This window comes from Chiloscyllium plagiosum, unplaced genomic scaffold (assembly GCF_037043375.1).
Source record: "Chiloscyllium plagiosum isolate Xiang-an unplaced genomic scaffold, Cpla_swu_hap1 HiC_scaffold_1, whole genome shotgun sequence".
In the NCBI taxonomy this organism is placed as follows: domain Eukaryota; kingdom Metazoa; phylum Chordata; class Chondrichthyes; order Orectolobiformes; family Hemiscylliidae; genus Chiloscyllium; species Chiloscyllium plagiosum.
In genome coordinates, this window is record NW_028270139.1 from 38729821 (window position 1) to 38756979 (window position 27159).

At 42.4% G+C, this 27159-nt stretch overlaps 2 protein-coding genes across 4 annotated transcripts in view; both read right to left on the reverse strand.

Moving 5' to 3' along the window:
• Positions 1-3497, reverse strand: part of LOC122555041 (sodium-dependent organic anion transporter-like) — a 54954-nt gene extending 51457 nt beyond the window's left edge. The window contains exon 1 of the mRNA XM_087985893.1: positions 3122-3497. Within this exon, the coding sequence (XP_087842019.1) occupies positions 3122-3492 (371 nt within the window). The 5' untranslated portion in view covers positions 3493-3497. The remainder of the gene's footprint in view (positions 1-3121) is intronic.
• Positions 3498-8398: 4901 nt separating this feature from the next.
• LOC148152104 (uncharacterized) overlaps positions 8399-27159 on the reverse strand; it is a 45777-nt gene continuing 27016 nt past the window's right edge. For all 3 annotated transcript variants that reach the window (XM_087985935.1, XM_087985926.1, XM_087985932.1), the window contains 2 exons: positions 26289-26446; positions 8399-9851 (listed from right to left, as the gene is read on the reverse strand). In XM_087985935.1, coding sequence (XP_087842061.1) covers positions 9706-9851; positions 26289-26446 — 304 coding nt within the window. In that variant the 3' untranslated portion in view covers positions 8399-9705. The remainder of the gene's footprint in view (positions 9852-26288; positions 26447-27159) is intronic.

Sequence of the window (27159 nt, forward strand, 5' to 3'; positions counted from 1 at the left end):
AAAAACTCAATCAAGTTCGTGAGACATGATTTCCCACACACACAGCCATGCTGACCATCACTAATCAGTCCTTGCCTTTCCAAATACATGTAAGTCCTGTTCCTCAGGATTCCCTCCAACAATTTGTCCACCACTGATGTCAGACTCACTGGTCTATAGTTCCCTGCATTGTCCTTACCACCTTCCTTGAATAGTGGCACCATGTTAGCTAACCTCCAGTCTTCCAGCACCTCACCTGTGACTACTGATGATGCAAATACCTCAGCAAGAGGTCCAGCAATCCCTTCCCTAGCTCTCCACAGACTTCTGGAGTAAACCTGATTGGGTCCTGGGAATTTATCCACTTTTCTGCATTTCAAGACATCAGCATCTCCTCCTCTGTAATATAGATATTTTTCAAGACGTCACCATCGATTTTCCACATTCTGTATCTTCCATGTCCTTTTCCACAGTAAACACTGATGCAAAATACACGATTATTATCTCCCTCATCTCCTGTAGCTCCATACAAAGACCACCTTGCTGTCCTTTGAGGCGCCCTCTTCTATCCTTAGTTACCCTTTTGTCCTTGATGTATTTATAAAATCCCTTTGGATTCTCCTTAACGCTATTTGCTAAAGCTATCTCCTGTCCTCTTTTTGCCTTCCTGATTGCCCTCTTAAGTATACTCCTACTGCCTTTATACTCTCCTAAGGATTCACTCAATCTCTACTGTCTATACCTGACATGTTAAAACCTTTGAAAGGGGTTGCTTGTATCCCTCTGTTTTAACAAAATTTCTACTTTAGCCCATGTAGGCATCATTGACTCTCTAATGCGTCATCCCTAATGCTTGATTTCTTTATCCCTTCCCCCCCCCCCCCCTAAAATCCTCATCACTGATATTGCTGATCTACCCCTGAGCTGTCCCAGTAACTTCTGGACAAGGGAGTGATTTCTGTCTCCTGAAATATAAGCAGCAAACTCTAGAGCAGAACCAGCTGCAAAGATCTCTTGGCTAAAATTGTGCAGAACTTTAGATGTCTACCAGACTTTTATTTGGACACAAGTCTGATTTGAAGATCTCGTCAATTCTGCAGTTGTTAGCTTTTCAAACTCATCTACAGGAAAATGACTAGACTGTGAGACATCTTACCATCTTATCCTTTCAATTTAGACTCATGCCCCACCACAGAATTTATTTCTCCTTTTTTTTGTTGGCAAACTGCAGCTGGACAAAACTGTATCCTTTTCTTTGTTGTGTCAATAGTGTGGTGTAGATTAACAGAATTCCAACTATTAACTTGGCCATAAACCAGTTTTGCCATTTATTTTAAGAATAAGTTGGTTTATGAAAAAGGGGTAATTTTTAAGTTAATAACAGAAGCCTGATGGACATTGCTTCTTGGTAATGATACAAAATTGATCATTGTGGAGATTAAATAAAACTTTTACACTTTTTAAATGGCTTGTGGAATAGTGGGGCTTGATTAGCAATGTACTCCTCCCATAAGAACTCTAATAAACTTCACTGAAAAGCAGTCAAATTTTCCCCAGTTTTCTGGCCAATATTTATCCTTCAACCAACATCACTAGAACAGATTTCCTTATAATTATCTAATTGAACACATTGAGAAGTGTGGATGTACAAAGGGACCCTAGGTGTCCTTGTATATCGGTCAATGAAAGTATACAGTGGTGTAGTGAGCAGTTAGGGAGGCAAATAGCATTTTGGGCTTCATTGCAAGAGGTTTTGAGTTCAAATGTAGGGACGTCTTACTGCAGTTTAAAGAGGGCCTTGCTGACACCACATCTGGAGTATTGCATGCAGTTTTGGTCTCTGTATTTGAGAAAGGATACACTTGAAGTATAGGAAATGCAGCAACCATGCACTAGACTGATAGCAGGGATGGCAAGACTTTGGAGAGGATATTGGTTCAACTGAACTGGAATTCACTAAAGTTTAGAAGGATGAGAGGGAATCCAATTGGAACATATAAAATTTAAACAGGAGTTGGACAGATTAGATGCTGGGATGATACATTTTTCCCTGGGGCAGGGAAAACTGCAGGATAGTGGGTGGACCACTTAAGACCGGGATGAGAAAAATTTGTTCGCTCAAAGGGTAGTGAACCTGTGTAATTCTGTACCACAAAAGACTCATGAGTCCAATTTCTTTGGTATGAAGAGCTGTTGAGGATGAGGGGGCAATTACAAAGAATCAATAATAATCTGTTGATGTCACACTGCTGTAAACGCAGGTCAGACTGGATTAGGAAGGTATGGTTTCAAAATATTCCAAGTTCTATACAGTATAGAGAACTCTCCTCATTTTCCTCGACCTAATTCCACTGCTTTTGTAGTCTAGCTGTTATTAAGTTATTCATGGCTCCTTTGTTGCTAACAATTGCAGATACGGATGAAAGCAAAGGCACTTCTTGTCAAATGACATTCAGTTTCACTTTGAGGAAACAAGGAACACGATGAAGTGAAGGCAGAGAAAAAAAAACTTTGGATGATATTATTTAATATTTATTTTCCTCCTGATAATGTGATTGTCTAAAGTTTTGAAACAAATTTTCATAAATGATACATTTGAAGTATATTCATATTTCCCCATATTTCAGATTGTAAAAGGAAGACCTGATTTTTGAGTTATAAGATCATATGTAAAAAGGAGCATTAATTTCCAGTTAATCATGAAGCTGGAAGGGTTACAAGGAATAAGGGTGACTTTTGAGATTTCAATGAACCAACACAGAAACAATGGGCCAGATTGTTTCATTGTTTTAAGATTTTGTGATTTTATGCTTACAGCCCTTAAAGCAATACTCACCTACCGTAGATTTTTTGCAATTTTTCACAAACAGATTGCTGTCCTAATGCTACTACTAAGTATGTAGTTAATCAAGCTTGGAAAAGGGTCAGGCAAAACACCTTATGTAAATTATATCAAAGTAAATCCAGGTCATTTTTGAATTAAGGAAACAAAGTGACAACATAAAGAGAACAGAGAGGTAGATGTTACCAGTTTATCACCCACAGTTGCATGGTTAATATTATGCAAAAAGTTTGTGCAAGGAGGAAAAGAACGTGCATAAGTTGAAGAGTGGGATGTAAGGAGAAAGCCAAAATCACATACCTGAGATCCATGTCCCCATCAGTCCAGTAGCTCATTACATTTGAAGTAATTCCTCCAGGACATGAGCCCATAATAATCACAGCAATTGCTGGAAAAGGTTTCAACTTAAAAAGAGTTGCAAGGATAAATGCACTGAGAGGCATAACCCCAAACTGGCAAACCATGCCCACAGCTAGTGTCCAGGGTTTTTTTAGGTGAGCCCACAACTTCTTCAGCTCAATAGTGCAACCCATGGAAATCATGATCAACAGGAGTGCTGCAAGAAATGGTATCTTTATAATGTCCAAAAGAATCTCGTTATCGGTGTTACTTTGATTGAACCCTACATTGCTGGTTGTATTGTGTTCTGGAATGTTTGTGAAATTTTCCATTTTCACTTTGACAGCTAAACAATCTGTGCTAGCGATCCACAGCAGAGTTGTGAAATACTATTCTATTGGCTTTAAATATATGTGGAAACACCCTGGCAAAGTTTTTACGTAAGACTGGAATGTATGTTGGTATTGGACAGCATAAATTTAGTATAAATATGGTACTATTAACCTCTTAACGACTAAAGCAGTTGTATTCCAGATTTACATTAAAACAAGAACTGGCATTTGATTAATTAGGATAAATCAAGTAGAAAAATTGACAGGTATCAAATGTACAAGCCATAGCAACTTTTCAACTGTTCATTAATGTTTTGTACAGTGTTCATTGCAGTTGACTTCATTAATAGTAGCCCTGAATGGCATTATTAGATTAGATTACATTACAGTGTGGAAACAGGCGCTTCGGCCCAACAAGTCCACACCGACCCGCCGAAGCGTAACCCACCCATGCCCGTACATTTACCCCTTACCTAACACTACGGGCAATTTAGTATGGCCAATTCACCTGACCCTGCACATCTTTGGACTGTGGGAGGAAACCGGAGCACCCGGAGGAAACCCACGCAGACACGGGGAGAATGTGCAAACTCCACACAGTCAGTCGCCTGAGGCGGGAATTGAACCCAGGTCTCTGGCGCTGTGAGGCAGCAGTGCTAACCACTGTGCCACCGTGCCACCCACATTATGTTGTTGTACTTGCCAGTTTCTGATGTGTATATCAGTACAATTTATTCCTGATTATTTAAATCTCTAAAACAAAAATTGTATTTTCAGTTAATTCAAATTTGGTAGAAGATTATCTTCTCTTTTCAATATGAATGACCTGGATTTGGGTAGATAGGGCATTATTTCAATGTTTGTTGATAACACAAAAGTTTAAAAAAAAGTTAGAATGATGTTGGGGACATAGAATACAGGTGAAATGAGCAGACTCACAGCAGATTTAATTCAAAAATGCACAAACTCACGAAGTTTGCAGGAAACATGAGACGAGATTATATAAGTTAAATAGTATTATTCTAAAGGGAGTGCAGAGACAGTGGCACCTAGAATACTTGGTCACGGATGTTTGAATATGCTGGGCCAATTTTGGAAGACTTATAAAAACATATACAACCTTAGCTCCATAACCAGAGGCAAAGTTGTAGATTTGAAAGTTTGTGCTGGGAACAATGGGGATGTCTAAAGGGTCAAGAACCGGGAAATGCATTGTAATCTGCCAATGCTTTTTTAACTGAGCTATCTTACTTTCATTTCACTGACAAATGTTGGCTTGTTAGGGACATCCACATTCTATGAAAGATTTTTTTAAAATTATGTGGGTATGTCACAGAGTACATGAACGTTAGATATTAGTCATGAATGCCGCCATTTGAGTGATGATCAGTGAGAGAGTTCATGAGTTCACAAGATGCAGGAGTAGAATTAGGCCATTCAGCCCATTGAGTCTGCTCCACCATTCAATCATGATTGATATGCTTCTCACCCCCATTTTCCTGTCTTCTTTCCATATCCCAATAACCCATTACCAATTAAAAATCTGTCTAGCTCCTCCTTAAATTGTCCCAGCATCCACCACACTTTGGGGTAGCAGGTTCCACAGATTCACAACCCTTTTGGTGAAGTAGTTTCTCTTCATCTCTGTTTTAACTTTGCTACCCCTTATTCTCATCCTAGAATGCCCACATGAGGAAGCATCTGCTCTTTATCTATTTTATGTACACTTTGTATCATCTTGAATACCTCAATTTGATCTCCCCTCATTCTTCTGAATTCCAGAGAGTATAGGTCTAAACTGTTCAATCTCTTTTCATTCAACAAACCCCTTACCTTTATATTCTATTCCTTTACTATAAAGACCAACATTACATTCACTTTCTATATCATCTACTGTATCTGCATGCTAGTTTTCTGTGACTCCTGAATGAATACACTCTGAAATCTCTCCCCATTAAGATAATAGGTGGCCTTCCCATTTTTTCAACCCGAATGCATGACCTTGCACTTACCCACATTAAACTCCATCTGCCACATTTTGGTCCACTCTCCTAACCTACCCATGTCCAGTTGTAAGGTTCTTATTTCCTCATTGCAATTTACCATCCCGCCTATTTTTGCGGTTATCTCAAATTTGGCTATAGAACCTTCTATCCCTGTATCCAAGTTATTAATGTAGATTGTAAGTAGCTGATGTCCAAAGACTCAACCCTATGGCACCCCACTGGTTACAATTTGCCATCCAGAAAAAAGCCATTTACCTTGACTCTCTCTCTTCTATCCGTCAATCAGACATCTATCCAAACAAATAAATTACCCCAAATCCCATATGATCCAACCCTGTAAATTAACCTTTTGTGTGGCACCTTATCAAATGCCTTCGGGAAGTCCAGATATGTTACATCTACAGGATCCCCATTATCCACTTTGCTTGTTACATCTTCAAAGAACTCTAACAAATTAGTCAAACATGATTTGCCCTTCATAAAACCATGCTGACTCTGATAGATAGCATTTTGACTTTGCAAATGTCCTGATACTGCTTCCTTGATAATTGATTCTAACACTTTCCCAAAAACAAATGTTAAACTAACAGATCTGTAATTTCTCACATTTTGCCTCCCTCTCTTTTTGAATAAGGGCATTATATTAGCTATTTTCCATTCTACTGGAATCTTTCCAGCATCCCTGGAATTTTGGAATATTGTAAGCAATGGATCTAATTTCTCTGCCACCACATCGTGCAATACCCTAAGATGTAGACAATCCTAGTTTGATTTTTCTTTCATATTCAGAGGTGCCATCACATACAACTGAGCAACCTTCCCACCACCAAATCACTGTGACTTTTTTTTGTAAAGCTACTAATCACCACCAGTAAAATACTCACGAAGCCAAATAGCTATTTAAAGAAAAATCTAGCCCATTATGGGCAAAGTGAACCATCAAAACCGACGGGTGGGGGGTTAGGGAGAGCAATGGGCTAAATCAAAATGGAGTTGGAGGGGGGCTGGTAGTTTGTTAAATATGAGCGAAGGTTCGAAGATATCTTACTGATATTAAGCAACATAAGGTGATTATAAAGTTTCTTCTAACATTGCTACCATCTGCCAAGTCAGATCAGACTTTAAGCACTGGCATCTGCTGCTGTTTTACAGGATAATCGAAAGCACTTGTGTGGCAGTGTTTCTACCTCTAAACCAGGCATCCTGGGTTCAAGTCCCACCTGCTCCAGAGGTGTACAATAACATGTCTGAATGGGTGAATAGGAAAATATCTATCAGGTAATGGCACTGAAAATATTAATATTCAAGACTGCATGAATCATCAAATTATCTTTTTGCCGTCTTATTCGAAGAGTCCAGATAGTGCCAGATGTGTCATTGCTTGCTCATGGTAATATTAGTAACTGTCTAACTAGCCAATTGACTTGTATTACTTGGTAATAAGCAATAAATTGCATGTTGTTAAGATAAAGGATAACTAGAGAGAGAATAGGGCCTCTCAAAGATCAGCAATGCAGCCTTTGTATGGAGCCCCAGGAGATGGGGGAGACTCTATTCGAGTATTTTGCATCAGTGTTACTGTGGAGGACATGGAAGATATAGAATGTAGGGAAATAGATGGGGACACCTTAAAAATGTTCATATTACAGAGGAGGAAGTGCTGGATGTCTTGAAATGCATAAAAGTAGACAAATCTCCAGCACCCAATCAGGTGTACCCTAAAACTCTTGTGGGAGGTTAGGAAAGTGATTGCTGGGCCCCTTGCTGAGATATTTGCATTATTGATAGTCACAGTTGAGGTGTCGGAAGACTGGAGTTTGGTAACTCAGTGCCACTATTTAACAGGTGGTAAGGACAAGCCAGGGAACTATAGACCAGTGAGCCTGATGTTGGTGGTGGGCAAGTTGTTGGAAGGAATCCTGAGGGACAGGATTTACACATATTTCGAAAGGCAAGGACTGATTAGGGATAATCAACATGGCTTTGTGCATGGGAAATCATGTCTCACAAACTTGATCGCATTTTTTGAAGTAACAAAGAGGATTGATGAGGGCAGAGCCGTGGACGTGATCTATAAGGACTTCAGTAAGGCGTTCGACAAGGTTCCCCATGGGAGACTGGTTAGAAAGGTTAGATCTCATAGAATACAGGGAGAATTAGCCATTTGGATAAAGAATTGGCTCAAAGATAGAAGACAGAGCGTGGTGGTGGAGGGTTGTTTTTCAGACTGGACTGACCAGTGGAGTGCCACAAGGATCGGTGCTGGGTCCACTACATTTCTTCATTTATTGGTCAGAGTATTGAGTACAGGATTTGGGAGGTCATGTTGCAGCTGTACGGGACATTGGTTAGGCCACTTTTGGAATATTGTGTGCAATATTCATGTGTCAACTGCATCTATCAGGACTAGCATGGAAGGTGCTGAATCATATCCCCCTAAAAATTGAATTGCCCTGTTTTTAACTTATAAACGTCACTGCCATAAATGGGATCACCATATTGAAAATGCTGAGCTTTAACAGATGTTGCCCATTAATGTGATTACATTTATTCACTGATTAAGCTTTTGCAGGCCATCAAAGGGAATTTGGTTAGATAATCTCTATTGTTCTTAACTGGTGAAGTATACAATATTTTCCCTCAAGTGTCAATACTCAAGAGTAACTCCAGCTAGCCCCTGTCCACAGGGGAGCAATGCCAGATTTCTAGCTTTTTTAAAAAGACTTCCCCTTCCTGTACTCTCCCACCGTCAAGACTTCCATGAACAGCTGGTCACAATCCCTGTGTCTACGTGCCTGTATCATGATTCATGAGTATTGAGGGTGCTGAAAATAAAAGGATTGACTTCAAGATACTTTAAGCATTTCACATTAAAGCATGAACTACTGCTTTCATTGTTTGTGAGAAACAGCTCACCTTTTACTTCAGAAGGAAGACACGTCACAAGCCAATTTGTTAGGGCAGCAATCAAACAAGATGCAGCACTAACAGAAGTTGCTGGAAAAGTTCAGCAGGTCTGGCAGCATCCGTGAGGAAAATCAGAGTTAACATTTCAGGTTCTGGTGATCCCTCCTCAGATTTGTAACATTAACCGTGCTTTTTCTTCACAGGTGCTGCCAGACCTGCTGAGCTTTTCCAGCAACTTCTGTTTTTGTTCCTGATTTACAGCATCTGCAGTTCTTTCAGTTTTTAAGATGAGACACTTCGAATTTTAGCTTCCAGCTGGAATTAAAACAACTTAAACAATCTGCAAATTTCTCATAACGAAGTAAAGAATGGTTTCTCAAATAGACAACCTGCTTGGAACTTTACCCCAGATTCTCCCAATCCTACATAAATGGTCCATGGAGTGTTCACTGGCTGAAAGCCACAATGTCTGCTTCTTCCTCTGATGGCAGAACTGCCGCAGAAAGCTTTTGGTCTTTCTGAATGGCTGGCAGCTCTAAATCGTAGCAGCACTGTAGGGAAGAGTGGCTATTGCTGGGCCTACAAGCAGTCTGTCTTGGTGAAGACACTGAAATGGGAAGGGAGAACCCAATGGGAGACATGCAATATGAAAAGGGGCCCAGGGAATATACATTGTATTCTCTCTAAAACCACAATAAATCATTTGTGAAGTGTGGAGGTCATGATGCGTGCCTGTATCACTCAGAAGTCTAATTAATGTTTTCAAAAGTTTCATCATTAGATTCTACTGTTCTTATGAAAAAAAGTATTCCAATAACCTTTTCTAGAGCCTTATTAATTGAAGATTTTGTCTTTAATCTTTTGTGAATCTACATTTTCAAATCCCTAGTTTTGTTTTCTTAGCAATGAATCTATTTCTATTCAGAATATAATTCCTGCTGTTTGTATCACTAAAATGTTTCACTTCACAGTTGAATTTTATCTGCAACTTATTAGCTACATTTATTAGTAGTCACCCTGAAAACATTGCTGACAAAATATGAAGATGAGAAGTTACACTCAAAGCGGTGTCATTCGGTTCGGTCACAACTTAAGCTCAAACGTGTCTCTGAATCAAAGGCATGGATTGAAGCTTAAATGGAATGTATCCAGAGAAATAGCTAAACATACAAACAAGGTTAACAAAAGAATCTGGAGTTAGAAGGGCAGCTCTCCCATAAGTCTGTGCTGGTTGCATGTCTAAAATCTACAAGGTCAGTCCTCAAAAGCTCTGCACACTGTTCATTAATTTCCAGCTGTATTAATTTTCTTCAGTTTTATTTCGTTTTGGATGTCTTGTCAGTGTCCCCTCTCTCGGCACTGGTGGGGTTTCAATCCACTGATTGCTCTGCATTTCGAAAATCTTCCCCAGTCTCAGGGCATTAATGGTTTGTTCCATTTCGACAGCTGATGAATAAAAAAAAAAATCTGGTTATAAAGTGTTTGGTTCTCAAAGTGGCCCACCACAGTATTACTGATCATCAGATGGAACACTATGTACAACAAAACACTTCAAGTAACCTGAAAAGAAAGGCGGGATGAGCCTGGAATGGACTGTGCAAAGTAACAATTATCTCTTTAAACAATACTTTATAAACAAATTGCCAAGAATTTCCATTTTGGAATTATAGTATCAAGCAGATTAAAAATCAATTTCTGCCATGGCCCAGGATGATTACTTGATTTGATTTGCTTTATTGTAGTCACATGTACCAAAGTACAGTGAAATTTTATGTTTTGCGAACATTACAGGCAGATCGGAGTAAACAAGGACATACAGATCATAGGGTGATCTGTACACTCTTTTCGCCTTGTTATCTATACAAGTGAGATATCATGCAAGCAGGATGTGGCCTGATGTGACCTTCTAGTCTCAAAGATTTTGTCACTGCATTCAAAAGTCAGCTGGAAGACGCTGCCATCTCTCTGCAAGCTAGGCGTCCTCGAGGAGCCTTTTGTGTTGGTCTTCCCCCAATCTCCCTGTAGATGCCACCGTAGAAACAGAAGCTTGTCCTGTCTTTCAGTAACACCACTTTGGAGGTTCTGCTGGTTGTCACATAGGAAAGAAAGGCAACTCCCTTCCCACATAATGGCACCAGGATGCTCCCCCAACAAACCAGTGCCAGTGGACCTCACCAGCGCACCTGGGTATAGCGCCAGAGGAAAATGATTGATCTGCTGTTGCTGTGATTAATCTGCTGAAGGTCAGTGCCATCATTTTCCTCTCCAACAGCTCACACTTGCAGGGGCATTATTCAGTGTTAACTCTGCTACTGTACAGTGTCAGGACTCACTCGCATAATGCACTGGAAATCAAGCCCCTCAATTCCCAGAGCTGTCACAAATGTGGAAAGATTTAACCAAACTGTCCAAACTCCCAGTTTACCTGACTGCCGAACCCATTTTTAAAAAGACACTCACTGGGTAACTCCACTTAAGAAAACAGCTGTTGTTCACAAATGGATTGTCTTTAATGAATGGCAGAAAAGAAACACAAATTGCTAACTTTTACATCTGCACTCACTAAAGACGAAAGACAGAGAGAATGAGGGCAAGAGAAGTGAAAGACGACAAGAGAGAGAGAAGACAGATGAAGAGATTTAGGTGCTTCCTCCTTTACGGTTTGGATGTTTATTAAAGTCATAGAGTCCTAGAGATATACAGCACAGAAACAGACCCTTTGATCCAACTCGTCCATGCCAATCAGATATCCTAAACTAATCTAGTCCCATATGCCAGCACTTGGCCCATATCTCCCCAAACCCTTCCTACCCATATACCCATCCAGATGCCTTTTAAAAGGTTGTAATTGTACCAGCCTCCACTATTTCCCCTGGCAGCTCATTCCATACATGCACCACCCTCTGCATGAGAAAGTTGCCCCTTAGGTCCCTTTTATATCTTTCCCTCTCACCCTTGTCCAAACAGAGTTGTAGACACTCACTCAAGGACCAATTAAGTACTTGTTATTACGCTGAGAACATCTGAAGATACAGAATTGGTCCTGCTTAGAAAACCCAAATCAGAAGTCACACCTACCATTTGTCCTCCTCCTCCTCACACCCTATGATTTGATGGCGTAACTGTGCTCAAATCAGCTACCTCATAATTAAGATGTAAAAGAAAAACAAAGTGCAGGAGAAACTCAGCAAGTCTGGCAGCACCTGTGAAGAGAGAAATGAGCTATATTTTCACTCTTCTTCAGAACTTTTATTTGAAATTTCCAGCGTCCACAATTACTTGACTTTATTTTACTCTCAGGAGGTAACTGTGCTCCCTAGCTAGCAGGTTATGATGATTTTCCTATCTCCAACTCAGCACAGCACTTCCTTTGGGAGGAAAACTGGCTGGACAGGCCAAACCATCTCTCAGCTCCTGACCATGACTCTGGCTTTTTGGAAATATTTCAAAGCTAGTCCATCAAATCAGTTCCTGCAATCTACAGACACCAGTAACTCTGTCTCCTCCAACCTTCCTGCAGGCAAAATCCCCGGGACAGCCAGAAGAAACCTTCTAAGAAAACATGTTGACTCATTCAGAAAAACTGACCCTAGAACGCAGTCATGGTGAGATCATTATGACTGGCATCACTGGTTGCAGCAAATCAATCTACCATCTATACACCAGGATATCATGATTTATTCAAATGAAAAACATTTTTTAAAGCTCTTTCCTAGAAGAACATTCAGTCTCCAGGTAAATAAACAAAGGGTATGTGGATACTTTTCACTGTCCAACAATTTTTTGGGACATCCTTCAAGAGTGAGAAAAGAATCTTTAACCATATCAGCACAACCAAAACTGTCTGTGTCAGTGTGTGTTATGCACGTATGTGTTTGTGTGTTGGGTGAGGGGCAGGGAGGCCAAGGTGAAGCAACCAGCCCTTGCACTGTATTTGAAAGTCATCCCATTTGTAGGGTCATTAGGAGAGTTGTCTCAGGCTTAGCCTGCCTCTGAAAGCCCTTCCTGAAGAAGGGCTTATGCCCGAAACGTTGATTCTCCTGTTCCTTTGATGCTGCCTGACCTGCTGCGCTTTTCCAGCAACACATTTTTAAGCTCTGAAAGGCGGCTGAGCGTTAAGCTGCAATAAGTCCTGAGGAAGGAGCTTCTTTTCCTTTAGATGGGAGTCAGATAGATTCAAAGGCCCCAGCCGAGAAGAATTCTGTATTTGCATCCGTTCATCAAGGAAGCACAGTGGGAGTATAAGCCAGAACGTCCAGAAAATTTCTGGCTGCGTGAACAAAAATTAAAAAGAGCAACTGGAGAGCTACTTTAAAAGGATTAGGTTGTGGCTAAAGAATGAGTTGTCTAGACTGCCTTTCACACCATCACCCCTTCCTCTCCTCACCTTCTCTTGAAGATAATTTACCAGTTCCATGCAATTTAGGAAACCCTCCCACCTCCCCATCCATTGTGACACTGGATGCTGTGGTGTATCAGCATTGGACTATTGTTAGTAATGGTACATTTTTGGTGGTATAGATGTGGTGGCCAAAAGGCATCTCCTGTACTGTATGATTCTACAATTCTAGCCCTGCAAACATTCCTTTTTCAAGTAAACATCCAAATTCCTTTTTAAAAGTTATTACTAAATTTGCTTGTACCACTCTTCCCCTCCACAGGAACATCTCCCATCGTCACTTATAAAGGATATGTTTCGGAATTTAAAAAATATAGTTAGACTACTCCTAGTACCAACTCCATCACCCATCCTGCCCCACCCTTTCCTACTTTGTTGTGCAGTCAAATTGATTTCTACCATGTAGTGTTTAGCAAAAAATTATTTTTGATAAATTGAAGAGAAATCAGGAATATCTCAACAGTTTCAGCATTTAATCACACAATTTGGAAACATTTCTGGCTGTAACAGCTGCTCCTTTTTTTGAGGTATTTTAGGTGCTGTAGGTGATTTCCTTGAATTCCAGGAGCGGCAATTACTGTTTTTTATGCTGTTGCATTGTTTTGGAACTTTGGAAAAAAAAAAGACAAAACAACAGCAGTTTTAAAAGGGAGAAGAGCAGACAAAGGAAGCACATGGTGAGGACAGTGCAAGAGAGAGAGAGAGAACCTGCATAGTTACTGCCTTTGCTGTCTGAATTCATGTATCGCTGGACATCGGAATGCATTTGGGAAAAGTAACAAACAGTAAAATTCACAACTGATCATGGAGGAACCAGTTTGGGCGAAGTTCACAACACAGAATCAGATAAGTTAATTGTTGTTTTAAGTGTGGCCTACAGAGAATCTGCAATAGGGAGTAGAGTGGGTTCTTTCTTGATTATATGTTTTTGGAGATATGTCTCTTGATTAAACTTAAAATATAAGGCATAACTATTAATTTAACCTGGGGCAGTGCTTGTAGAGGAATAAGATGGTGTTATTTTCTGGGTCTGTAGATTGTGAAGGAGCAAAAATGGCCTTTAATAGAGTGATATGTACTTCTTGTCAGATGTGGGAATTTAAAAAGAGTTTAAGGGTTACTGCAGATTATATCTGCAATAAATGCTGTTGGCTGCAAATCTTATCAGATCGAATGGATCAGTTGGAGAGACAGTTAGTAGCAATGAGGAATTTGCAACAGCAACAGTACGTGAATGGATGGCAGTTATAGGAAGGGGAAAGTCGCAGATACAGTGACAGATGGGTTAACTCCAGGAAAGGTAAGAGAAGTAGGCAGCTACGGCAGGAGTCTTTTGTGGATATACCCATTTCAAACAGGTATGCTGTTTTGGAAAATGTAGGGGGTGATGGATTCTCAGGGGAACGTAGCATGAACAGCCAAGTTTCTGGTATTGAGACTGGCTCTAATGCAACGATGGGTACATCGGCTTCCAAGAGATCAATTGTGTTAGGGGATTCTGTAGTCCAAGGTACAGACAGATGTTTCTGTGGCCAGCGCAAAAAAGCAGAATGGTGTGTTGTTTCCCTGGTGACAGGATCAAGGATGTCTCAGAGAGGGTGCAGAATGTTCTCACAGGGGAGAGGGGCCAGCAGGAGGTCATTGTCCACATTGGAACCAATGACATAGGAAGGGAAAAGGTTTGAGATTCTGAAGGGAGACAACAGAGAGTTAGGCAGAAATTTAAAAAGGAGGTCCTCGAGAGTAGTAATATCTGGATTACTCCCAGTGCTACGAGCTAGTGAGGGCAGGAATAAGAGGATAGAGCAGATGAATGCATGGCTGAGGGGCTGTTGTATGGGCGAAGGAGTCACATTTTTGAATCATTGGAATCTTTTTTGGGGGTAGAGGTGACCTGTACAAGAAGGACGGAATGCACCTAAATTGGAAGGGCTAGAGATTTGCTAGAGCTGCTCGGGAGGATTTAAACTAGTAACGTGGGGTGGTGGGACCCAGGGAGATAGTGAGGAAAGAATTCAATCTGAGACAGGTACAAGGTAGGACTGATAAATTAAACTGCATTTATTTCAATGCAAGGAGCCTAACAGGGAAGGCAGATGAACTCAGGGCATGGTTAGGAACATGGAACTGGGATATCATAGCAAATACAGAAACATGGCTCAGGGATGGGCAGGACTGGCAGCTTAATGTTCCAGGATACAAATGCTACAGGACGGATAGAAAGGGAGGCAAGAGAGGAGGGGGAGTGGCATTTTTGATAAGGGATAGCATTACAGCTGTGCTGAGGGAGGATATTCCCAGAAATACATCCAGGAAAGTTATTTGGGTGGAACTGAGAAATAAGAAAGGGATGATCACCTTATTGGGATAGTGTTATAGACCTCCTAACAGTCAGAGGGAAATTGAGAAACAAACTTGTAAGGAGATCTCAGTTATCTCTAAGATTAATAGGGTGGTTATGGTAAGGGATTTTAACTTTCCAAACATAGACTGGGACTGCCATTGTGTTAAGGGTTTAGATGAAGAGGAATTTGTTAAGATTGTACAAGAACATTTTCTGATTCGGTATGTGAGTGTATCTACTAGAGAAGGTGCAAAACTTGACCTATTCTTGGGAAATAAGGCAGGGCAGATGACTGAGGTGTCAGTGGGGGAGCACTTTGAGGCCAGCGACCATAATTCTATTAGATTTAAAATAATGATGGAAAAGGATAGACCAGATCTAAAAGCTGAAGTTCTAAATTGGAGAAAGGTCAATTTTGACAGTATTGGTGGCACGGTGGCACAGTGGTTAGCACTGCTGCCTCACAGCGCCAGAGACCCGGGTTCAATTCCCGACTCAGGCGACTGACTGTGTGGAGTTTGCACATTCTCCTCGTGTCTGCGTGGGTTTCCTCCGGGTGCTCCGGTTTCCTCCCACTGTCCAAAGATGTGCAGGGCCAGGTGAATTGGCCATGCTAAATTGCCCGTAGTGTTAGGTAAGGGGTAAATGTAGGGGTATGGGTGGGTTCCGCTTCGGCGGGCGGTGTGGACTTGTTGGGCCGAAGGGCCTGTTTCCACACTGTAAGAAATCTAATCTAATCTAAAAACTTTCCAAAGCTGATTGGAGGCAGATTTTCACAGGTAAAGGAACAGCTGGAAAATGGGAAGCCTTCAGAAATGAGATAATGAGGATCCAGAGAAAGTATATTCCTGTCAGGGTGAAAGGAAAGGCTGATAGGTATAGGGAATGCTGGATAACTTAAGAAATTGAGGGTTTAGTTAAGAAAAAGAAGGAAGCATATGTAAGGTATAGACAGGATAGATTGAGTGAATCCTTAGAAGAATATAAAGGAAGTAGGAGTATACTTAAGAGGGAAATCAGGAGGGCAAAAAGGGGACATGAGATAGCTTTGGCAAATAGAATTAAGGAGAATCCAAGGAGTTTTACAAATACATTAAGGGCAAAAGGGTAACTAGGGAGAGAATAGGGCCCCTCAAAGATCAGCAAGGCAGCCTTTGTATGGAGCCACAGAAAATGGGGGAGATACCTAAATGAGTATTTTGCATCAGTATTTACTGTGGAAATGGATGTGGACTGTAGAAATAGATGGTGACATCTTGCAAAATGTCCAAATTACAGAGGAGGAAGTGCTGGATGTCTTGAAACGGATAAAGGTGGATAAAACCCCAGGACCTGATCAGGTGTACCCTAGAACTCTGTGGGAAGCTAGGGAAGTGATTGCAGGGCCCTTTGATGAGATATTTGTTTCATCGAAAGGCACAGGTGAGGTGCCAGAAGACTGGAGGTTGGCAAATGCGATGCCACTGTTTAAGAAGGGTGGTAAGGACAAGCCAAGGAACTATAGACCAGTGAGCCTGACGTCGGTGGTGGGCAAGTTGTTGGAGGGAATCCTGAGGGACAGGATGTATATGTATTTGGAAAGGCAAGGACTGATTAGGGATAGTCAACATGGCTTTGTGCGTGGGAAATCATGTTTCACAAACTTGATTGAGTTTTTTGAGGAAGTAACAAAGAGGACTGATGAGGGCAGAGCGATAGATGTGATCTATATGGACATCAGTAAGGCATTCAACAAGGTTCCCCATGGGAGACTGATTAGCAAGGTTAGATCTCACGGAATACAGGGAGAACTAGCCATTTGGACACAGCACTGGCTCAAAGGCAGAAAACAGAGGGTGGTGGTGGAGGATTGTTTTTCGGACTGGAGGCCTGTGACCAGTGGAGTGCCACAAGGATCGGTGCTGGGCCCTCTACTTTTTGTCATTTACATAAATGATTTGGATGCAAGCATAAGAGGTACAGTTAGTAAATTTGCAAATGACATCAAAATTAGTGGACAGCGAAGAGGGTTACCTCAGATTACAACAGGATCTTGTCAAGATGGGCCAATGGGCTGAGAAGTGTCCAATGGAGTTTAATTCAGATAAATGCGAGGTGCTGCATTTTGGGAAAGCAAATCTTAGCAGGACTTATACACTTAATGGTAAGGTCCTAGGGAGTCTTGCTGAACAAAGACACCTTGGAGTGCAGGTTCATAGCTCCTTGAAAGTGGAGTCACAGGTAGATAGGATAGTGAAGAAGGCATTTGGTATGCTTTCCTTTATTGGTCAGAGTATTGAGTACAGGAGTTGGGAGGTCATGTTGCAGCTGTACAGGACATTGGTTAGGCCACTGTTGGAATATTGCATGCAATTCTGGTCTCCTTCCTATCGGAAAGATGTTGTGAAACCTGAAAGGATTCAGAAAAGATTTACAAGGATGTTGTCAGGGTTGGAGGATTTGAGCGATAGGGAGTGGTTGAACAGGCTGGGGCTGTTTTCCCTGGAGCATCGGAGGCTGAGAGGTGACCTAATAGAGGTTTACAAAATTATGAGGGGCATGGATAGGGTAAACAGGCAAAGTCTTTTCCCTGGGGTCGGGGAGTCCAGAACTAGAGGGCATAGGTTTAGGGTGAGAGGGGAAAGATATAAAAGAGACCTAAGGGGCAACTTTTTCACACAGAGGGTGGTACGTGTATGGAATGAGCTGCCAGAGGAAGTGGTGGAGGCTGGTACAATTGTAACATTTAAGAGGCATTTGGATGGGTATATGAATAGGAAGGGTTTGGAGGGATATGAGCCGGGTGCTGGCAGGTGGGACTACGTTGGGTTGTGATATCTGGTCGGCTTGGACGGGTTGGACCGAAGGGTCTGTTTCCATGTTGTACATCTCTATGACTCTAATTTGGGAGAATTTAATAATAGTCGGAGAAGTGAGGAACAGCCTTCTCAATTATTGATGAATTAGATGAGGTGTCGCAGAAAATACAAGTCATAGGGAATTTGGAACAATATATAGGGATCTGGTAGCGATGAGAGAAATAGCATCATGAAAACATTGGTTATTTACTTGATTCAAATATTATTCCCTTTAGTCTCTATTGTTATGGGACTGAGTCATACATTTTAGGTAAAACAGTGATCTCAGCACTTGACAGCCTGCGGTTCAGGTTCGGGAATTTCCACTGTCCACTGAAATATAAAACATGACCAGTTACACTGAGAAAAGTTAGAGATTTAACCGTTTAAATACAAGTGCAGAGGCAAGGAAAACTGCAAAGAACTAAAATAAAGGTTCATTACAGGGTGGAAGGCAGAAGTGATTCACATAAAAAGGCCTTTGCTGGGGAGCAATCATTTCGAAAATACTACAAATCGAGAGACTCGTAAGAGGGTCATTGGGAAATAAAAGAATCACAAAGGCATCATTATACCAAAGTTGCATAGCTTACCTTCCAAAAAAGGAAGTATCACATTTCTTGCCTGTGTTTGCCCAAATTTCATGGAGGGATCCTCCCTGAGAGGCCCGGATGCTTTTCTCCCCTCATCTTCCCAAATTCCCCTCACCTTCCCAAACCCCCCCTCATTAGCTCCACTCATCTTCCTAAACCCTCCTCATTAGCTCCACTCATCTTCCCGAACCCCATCTCATTAACTCACCTCAACTTACCAAACCCCCCTCATTAGCTCCACTCATCTTTCCGAACCCCATCTCATTAACTCACCTCAACTTCTCGAACCCCATCTCATTAACTCACCTCAACTTACCAAACCCCCCTCATTAGCTCCACTCATCTTCCTGGACCCCCTCATCTTCCCAAAACCCCCCATTAGCTCCCCTCATCTTCCCAAACCCCCCCATTAGCTCCCCTCATCTTCCCGAACCCCATCTCATTAACTCACCTCACCTTCCCGGACCCCGCTCATTAGCTCCCCTCATTATCTCACCTCATCTTCCTAAACCCACCTCATTAACTCCCCTCATCTTTTCAAACCCTCCTCATTAGCTCCCCTCATTTTCCAAAACGTCCCTCATTAGCTCCCCTCATCTTCCCAAACCCCATCTCATTAACTCACCTAAACTTCCCAAACCCCCTTCATTAGCTTCACTCATTTTCCCAAACCCCCTCATTAGCTTCACATTTTCCCGAAACCCTCTCATTAGCTCCCCTCATCTTCCTGGACACCCCACATCTTCCTAAACACCCCTCATTAGCTCACCTCAACTTCCCAAACTCCCCCTCATTAGCTCCACTCATCTTCCTGGACCCCCCTCATCTTCCTAAACACCCCTCATTAGCTCAACTGATCTTCCTAAACCCCCCTCATTAGCTCCCCTCATCTTTTCAAACCCTCCTCATTAGCTCCCCTCACCTTCCCGAACCCCCCTCATTAGCTCAACTCACCTTCCTGAACCCCATCTCATTAACTCACCTCATCTTCCCGAACCCCCTCATTAGCTCCCCTCAACTTCCCAAACCGCCTCATTAGCTCACCTCAACTTCCCAAACTCCCCCTCATTAGCTCCACTCATCTTCCTGGACCCCCCTCATCTTCCTAAACACCCCTCATTAACTCCCCTCATCTTTTCAAACCTTCCTCATTAACTCACCTCATCTTCCCGAACCCCCCCCATTTGCTCCCCTCATTAGCTCACCTCATCTTCCCAACCCCCCCTCATTAGCTCCCCTCATCTTCCCGAACCCCCCTCATTAGCTCCCCTCATCTTCCCGAACCGTTCTCATTAGCTACTCATCTTACCGAACCCCCCTCATTAGCTCCCCTCATCTTCCCGAACCCCATCTCATTAACTCACCTCAACTTCCCAAACCCCCCTCATAAGCTCCACTCATCTTTCTGGACCCCCCTCATTAGCACACCTCATCTTCCCGAACCCCCTCATTAGCTCCACTCATCTTCCCGAACACCCCTCATTAGCTCCCCTTATCTTCCCAAACCCCCCTCATTAGCTCCACTCATCTTCCCGAACCCCATCTCATTAGCTCACCTCATCTTCCCGAACCCCCCTCACTAGCTCCCCTCATTAGCTCACTTCATCTTCCTAAACCCACCTCATTTGCTCACCTCATCTTCCTAAACCCCCCTCATTAGCTCCCCTCATCTTTTCAAACCCTCTTCATTAACTCCCCTCATCTTCCTGAACCTCATCTCATTAACTCACCTCATCTTCCAGAACCCCCCTCATTAGCTCACCTCATCTTCCCGGACCCCCCTCATTAGATCCCCTTATTAGGTCACCCTCATCTTTCTATACTCCCCTCATTAGCTCCCCTCATCTTTTCAAACCCTCCTCATTAGCTCCCCTCATTTTCCCAAAACCCCTCATTAGCTCCCCTCATCTTCCCAAACCCCATCTCATTAACTCACCTCATCTTCGCGGTCCCCCCTCATTAGCTCGTCTCATTAGCTCACCTCATCTTCCTAAACCCCCCTCATTAGTTCCCCTCATCTTCCCGAACCCCCCTCATTAGCTCACCTCATCTTCCCAACCCCCTCATTAGTTCCCATCATCTTCCCGAACCTCCCTCATTAGCTCCCCTCATCTTTCCGAACCCCCCTCATTAGCTCCCCTCATCTTCCCGAACCCCCCTCATTAGCTCCTCTCATCTTCCCGAACCCCCCCTCATTAGCTCACCTCAACTTCCCGAACCCCCCCATTAGCTCACCTCAACTTCCCGAACCCCCCTCATTAGCTCACTCAACATCCCGAACCCCCCTCATTAGCTCGTTTCATTAGCTCACCTCATCTTCCTAAACCCCCCTCATTAGTTCCCCTCATCTTCCCGAACCTCCCTCATTAGCTCCCCTCATCTTTCCGAACCCACCTCATTAGCTCCCCTCATCTTCCCGAATCCCCCTTATTAGCTCGTTTCATTAGCTCACCTCATCTTCCTAAAGCCCCCTCATTAGCTCCCCCCGTCTTCCCGAACCCCACCTCATTAGCTCACCTCAACTTCCCGAACCCCCCTCATTAGCTCACCTCAACATCCCGAACCCCCTTCATTAGCTCGTTTCATTAGCTCACCTCATCTTCCTAAAGCCCCCTCATTAGCTCCCCCCGTCTTCCTGAACCCCACCTCATTAGCTCACCTCAACTTCCCGAACCCCCCTCATTAGCTCACCTCAACATCCCGAATCCCCCTCATTAGCTCGTTTCATTAGCTCACCTCATCTTCCTAAAGCCCCCTCATTAGCTCCCCCCATCTTCCCGAACCCCACCTCATTAGCTCACCTCAACTTCCCGAACCCCCCTCATTAGCTCACCTCAACATCCCGAACCCCCCTCATTAGCTCGTTTCATTAGCTCACCTCATCTTCCTAAAGCCCCCTCATTAGCTCCCCCCGTCTTCCTGAACCCCACCTCATTAGCTCACCTCAACTTCCCGAACCCCCCTCATTAGCTCACCTCAACTTCCCGAAACCCCTCATTAGCTCACCTCACCTCACCTTCCCAAAACCCCCATATTAGCTCACCTCATCTTAAACTCCCCTTGTTAACTATCTAATCTGGCCCAGAGGAGCCCCTCTCACCCGATTCCGGGCCATTTTAATTTTAGACCTGGAACCGCTCACCGCTTTTGTGATATCCCAAAATGGACTAGCATCCCTGGGTACTGGCACCATCTTTAAAAGGCTGTTGTATACCTGGACAAGCACTATCAGTCTGGAGCAGCCCACAAGGTTCCTGAAATATGACCTGGATATGGCAGAGAAGAGAAAACTGGTGTCCCGTTTTCTGGGCAGGGACCTGGATATCCTGCTGGGCGGATTGGTACAGAAGTAGGATCCCTCTTCTCCTCAGCACCAGCTGAGGAGAAGAGGTAGGAAAAACGTCAATGAACTTCTCCACTCCTCCAGTAAAAATGCCACCACCTTCTGTCCAATACCCCAAACTCAATCTTTCTTTGCTACCGTATCCACTCCCAATAGGCTCATGATCTACAACTCTCAGTACTCCCTGAAACATCTTCCCTCACTCGCTGTTATTCATCCCAATCAATACCACTATAAAAGTTAAAAAAACTGCAGATGCTGGAAATCCAAAATAAAAACAAGTGAGCCTATCGGGATGCTTGCAGTATCCCTGCCTTGCATTACCTTGCTTTTTGTGCCTTGCTTCTCAGCCAGGTTCATATTATTGCTGTATTAATATGCTAAACCAAAGGGAGCATTAATGAAAAGCAGCTCAGCGATGCAGCCTGGACTAGTCCATGAGCTAGGTATCAATCCCTAAGTGCAGAACTTTCCTGTAAGTGGAGGGTTCTTAGATGCTGGTATATGTCAAATGATAATGTCTGTCTGTGGATGTGGGGTGCATGTGACCAATGCCCATTGGGGTAACATGATATGTTTGCGCCTGCTGCTTGGCGCCCTTTTGGTGCAGGAATTTGCTCTAACTTCCATGATGAGAATTTTCAGCGACCAATTTTCTTGCTGTAGCGATAGAATAGAAAGCTGCTTGTTATTGTTTTAAAAAATTCTCAAGGTCAGGTTCGTAGGAGAGTAGTCTGACACAGAACAAACGACCAAGAGGCGAGTCTGCTAGAATATGGGCATTTTATTCCCCGCAGCGTCGCCACAACCAGGTCTCATACAACGGGTCTGGCTTATACTCACTCTACATGTTACCGGAACTGGGAGCCGTCAGTTCTCGTAGAGCGGTTGCCAACAACCCACGCTCGGCGGTTAAACGTAACCCCGGAGCAGACTCACCGAACTGGAGACTTTTCCAGCTGATATACTCTTTTCCAGATATAAACATTCATGTGAACAGCAGAGCAAGGCTAAAAAACACATTCCATTCTGGTTACATACAGATAAGAAGATTCACACGGGGAGGTGTGTAATAAGATTCACACGGGACTAAGCCACACCTCCATTCCGGTTAGATTCACACATGTATTGGGACATAATTTTTAACCGTTTCACCACATTCCACTGCTTGGCCCAATACGTGTGTTACATTATGATTCACACATGTATTGGGACATAATTTTACACCACATTCCACTGCTTGGCCCAATACATGTGTTACATTATGATTAATTCAGTTCAATTCGTTTCAGTTAATTTCAGTTCAGTCAATTCAGTGTAGTTCAATTCAGCTCAGTTCAGGTCTGTTCAGTTCAATTCAGTTCCGTCCATTTCAATTCAATTTAGCTCAGTTCCATTTTGTTCCGTTCAATTTGATTCACTTCAGTTCCACTCAGTTCAGTTCAGTTCAATCCCATTCAATTCTGTTAACTCCGCTTCAGCTTTTTGGACATGCCCACATCCTCCGCTGTACCCCAGGCAAGGGGTTCTTCGGCAGGACTGGGATCCTCTCTCAAACAAACTGCCACGTACATGCCCACATCCATGCCATCCCGGGACGGTCGGGACCTCCACAGTTTGTTCTTCTGGTTTCTTAGTCTTTTTCCAAAACATTGTTCTGTATCAAAATCTCTCCTCAATTGCGATTGACCCTGCTCGACTACGCCAAATGTTTTAAAAAATTCTCAAGGTCAGGTTCGTAGGAGAGTAGTCTGACACAGAACAAACGACCAAGAGGCGAGTCTGCTAGAATATGGGCATTTTATTCCCCGCAGCGTCGCCACAACCAGGTCTCATACAACGGGTCTGGCTTATACTCACTCTACATGTTACCGGAACTGGGAGCCGTCAGTTCTCGTAGAGCGGTTGCCAACAACCCACGCTCGGCGGTTAAACGTAACCCCGGAGCAGACTCACCGAACTGGAGACTTTTCCAGCTGATATACTCTTTTCCAGATATAAACATTCATGTGAACAGCAGAGCAAGGCTAAAAAACACATTCCATTCTGGTTACATACAGATAAGAAGATTCACACGGGGAGGTGTGTAATAAGATTCACACGGGACTAAGCAACACCTCCATTCCGGTTAGATTCACACATGTATTGGGACATAATTTTTAACCGTTTCACCACATTCCACTGCTTGGCCCAATACATGTGTTACATTATGATTCACACATGTATTGGGACATAATTTTACACCACAGTTATGAGGCAGGATCTGCGGTCAGTAAGATTGTCCTTAGTAAGTAACTTGCCACAACGCAGTGAGAATCTTATCATGATGCCCAGCCCTTATTTAAGTGAGTTGTTCCCAACATCAAGATGGGCCTCACTGGACTTCTCGCATGATTCCGTGACATTTTTCACCATCGTCCAGTTATTCAGATCTCTATAAAATTCCATCCCATGCTTCTATTTTTAAAAATGCTTAATTGTTTGAATTTGCAACTCATATTAACCCGAGGTTTGACTTACTCAATCAGATGAACAGTAAAGTTTTATGAGACTATTTGAAAGGAAGGGACAATTTTCCCAGGATCCCAGCCAATATTCTTCTTTTACCTCATACCATCAAAAGCAAAGTCTTAATTAATGTACGTGAAATGAAGGGAGCACATTATTCTACAGGGGATAATTCTTTGTTCTGCAACCAATATGTTCACTCAAATATCCAACAATCATTGACCATGAAATATGCCAGCTCTTTAGAAAGGTACAGTTGTTCTGCACATGTTCCAATGTCAGCAGAGTAATTCCTGCAAGCTATTGCTGCAGATAAAATGCATTTAAGATCAAGTCATACAGTCACAGAACCATTACAATTATTTGGCCAATGAGCCCATGACAACTCTCTACCCCTTTTCTGTTGCCCAAAATCTTAAATGTGTGTTCCTTAATTCCATGACTATTAGCTAATCTGTTTATCAAATTATCGAAAATCTGTCACCATAATGTAAAGCTTTCAAATTTCCTTTGCCCCTGGGAGAACAGCCCTAACTTGACAACTTAACCTTGCAGATAAAATCCCTCAACCGGGAACAATTTTGCTAATTCTCTGCAATCTCTTAGACCTTTAAGTGTGGTGACCAGAATTAGACACAATATTCTAGTTGATGTCTGACCAAAGCTTTATAAACGCTGCCGCTTATTTATAAAGCACAAGATCCCACATTTTCTACTGTACTCACTGAATATGTCATGTTGCCTTTAAAGATTTATACACACAGAGCCCTTCCAGTATCTGTCACTGCACACTTCTTAGAAGGGTACCATTAAGTCTACACATCCTCGGCCCGACCCTTCTGCCAATATGCAGCACCTCGCACTATATTAAATGCCTTCTGCTCCATGTCTACCCAGCCAGCCCAGTCAGTGAATTAGCCAGCGTTTGTGTATCTCAGGGAGGGAAGGACAGTTACAGAGAACTCACATCTGGTGAATGTGCAGAGAGTCTGAAAGGAAACACTTGTGACCTTATCAGTTGAGTAACAAAGAGTTAAGATAGGAATGATACTTCCCTGGGATTAAAGGATGTTGTTGGGCAATTTTTTTGTCTTGTTACAGTTTATGGTGAGATTGTTGTTGTTATTCTTTTATTTTGTGTGATAAACAGATTGTCCGTTGATAAATATATTAGCAGCCTCATGTGAATATGTTCAGTGACTGACCACCACAGTAAACAAATTGTAATAAAAATACAACTTATGATCTATCAAGCCAGCTTTCACTCTGCAATCTGATTTGTCCAGTACTGCCAATGGCTGATATCATAACAATAGGGAAAAAGAGATTGAGTGAGACTAACTGAGCAACTCATACCAAGAGTGATTCAAATTGATTCTCTGTGCTTTTACCAATCTATGATTCCATGAAGCTGTATCCATTGCTCATTGTGTAAAGCTATTTTTTCCTCCTGTAACTTCATTCTTTTGCCAGTCATTTAAATCTAATTCTTTACATATTGATAAGTTTCTATTTCCCCGGTCTGAAACCTTCATGATTTTAAGCATCTCTATTAAATCTCCTCATCACCTTCTCTACAACCAAGAAGAATTCAAGCTTCTCAACAGACTCCAATATACATGTCTCCCCAGCATATGAAATTAGATTATTGGCTCAACCTTCATTGATGAATTGATTCATTCATTGTTGTGTCAAGCTTATTCATACTGAGAGCAATGTGCAACTTTCTACAAAGTCCACGCAATCTAAAAAAAAAGCCTCACAAAATATTTATTTTCATTTTAACTCCAGAAGATTGGCTCCAGACTAAAACATCATACTGTCACAAAATGTCAGGAACTAAAAGGCTCATGACTTACCTTCCAAAGAAATTCTGGGTTTTTCCACACTTTCCACATGTCTGAGCATGCAACTGTTAAAAAATTTGATTTCATTTAGGAATTTTGATTCTTCCATCTTGGCTTTTTTTGCCCCTTTCAGTGCCTTTGTAATCATTACCATATTCCAGGGGTTCTGACTGGAAGAAAATTTTAGTCTTAAGTTTTGTTTTCATGAGTGCAAGTACTATTCAAGTCAACATCAAAACTGTGCTTTACAGTTAGTAGAATTACCAGGAAAGGAGGGTGGGAAATAAAGAGGTAAAAACCTGAAGAATAAAATGATAAACCTCAATATTAAGCTGATGGTGCATACAGGCTGGAGGTTTAAAATGGTGCAGGATCTCAGCAAACTTCACCAGTGAAGCCTATAGCTGGATCAGTCTTGGGTAAATGCCCCCCTTCTTATTCTTGCCAGGTCCTCTGCTGGCAGTTCCTTCAGTGCCTGTAATTAGGATGGTGATAGTGCCAGCCAGGGGAGGAGACTGAGTTCTGGCAGGTTTCCCTCTGACCTATGATACCAGAACTCCAGATACAGTTGGGACTTGACGTACTTGGAAATGGTAGTGCAGAGGTTACATTATTGGCTGAGTAAAACAGAACAGAACAGAAATTAGAGAATGTAAATTTCAGGGGAAAGTAAAGTTGATGTGATATTGCTTCCAACTGAGTTTTTACCTCATGCAAAATTGCTTATGTTATCTCCCATAACATAGTATGTCATCGTACTGAAGAATCTAAGAAACATTTATTACGGCTAACTACTGTATACAATTACTTCCACAGTGATAGAAGTGTCTGGACAAAGAGCATTATGCTTCAAGTAACCCAAGGAAAAGTGGAGTCTGAGATC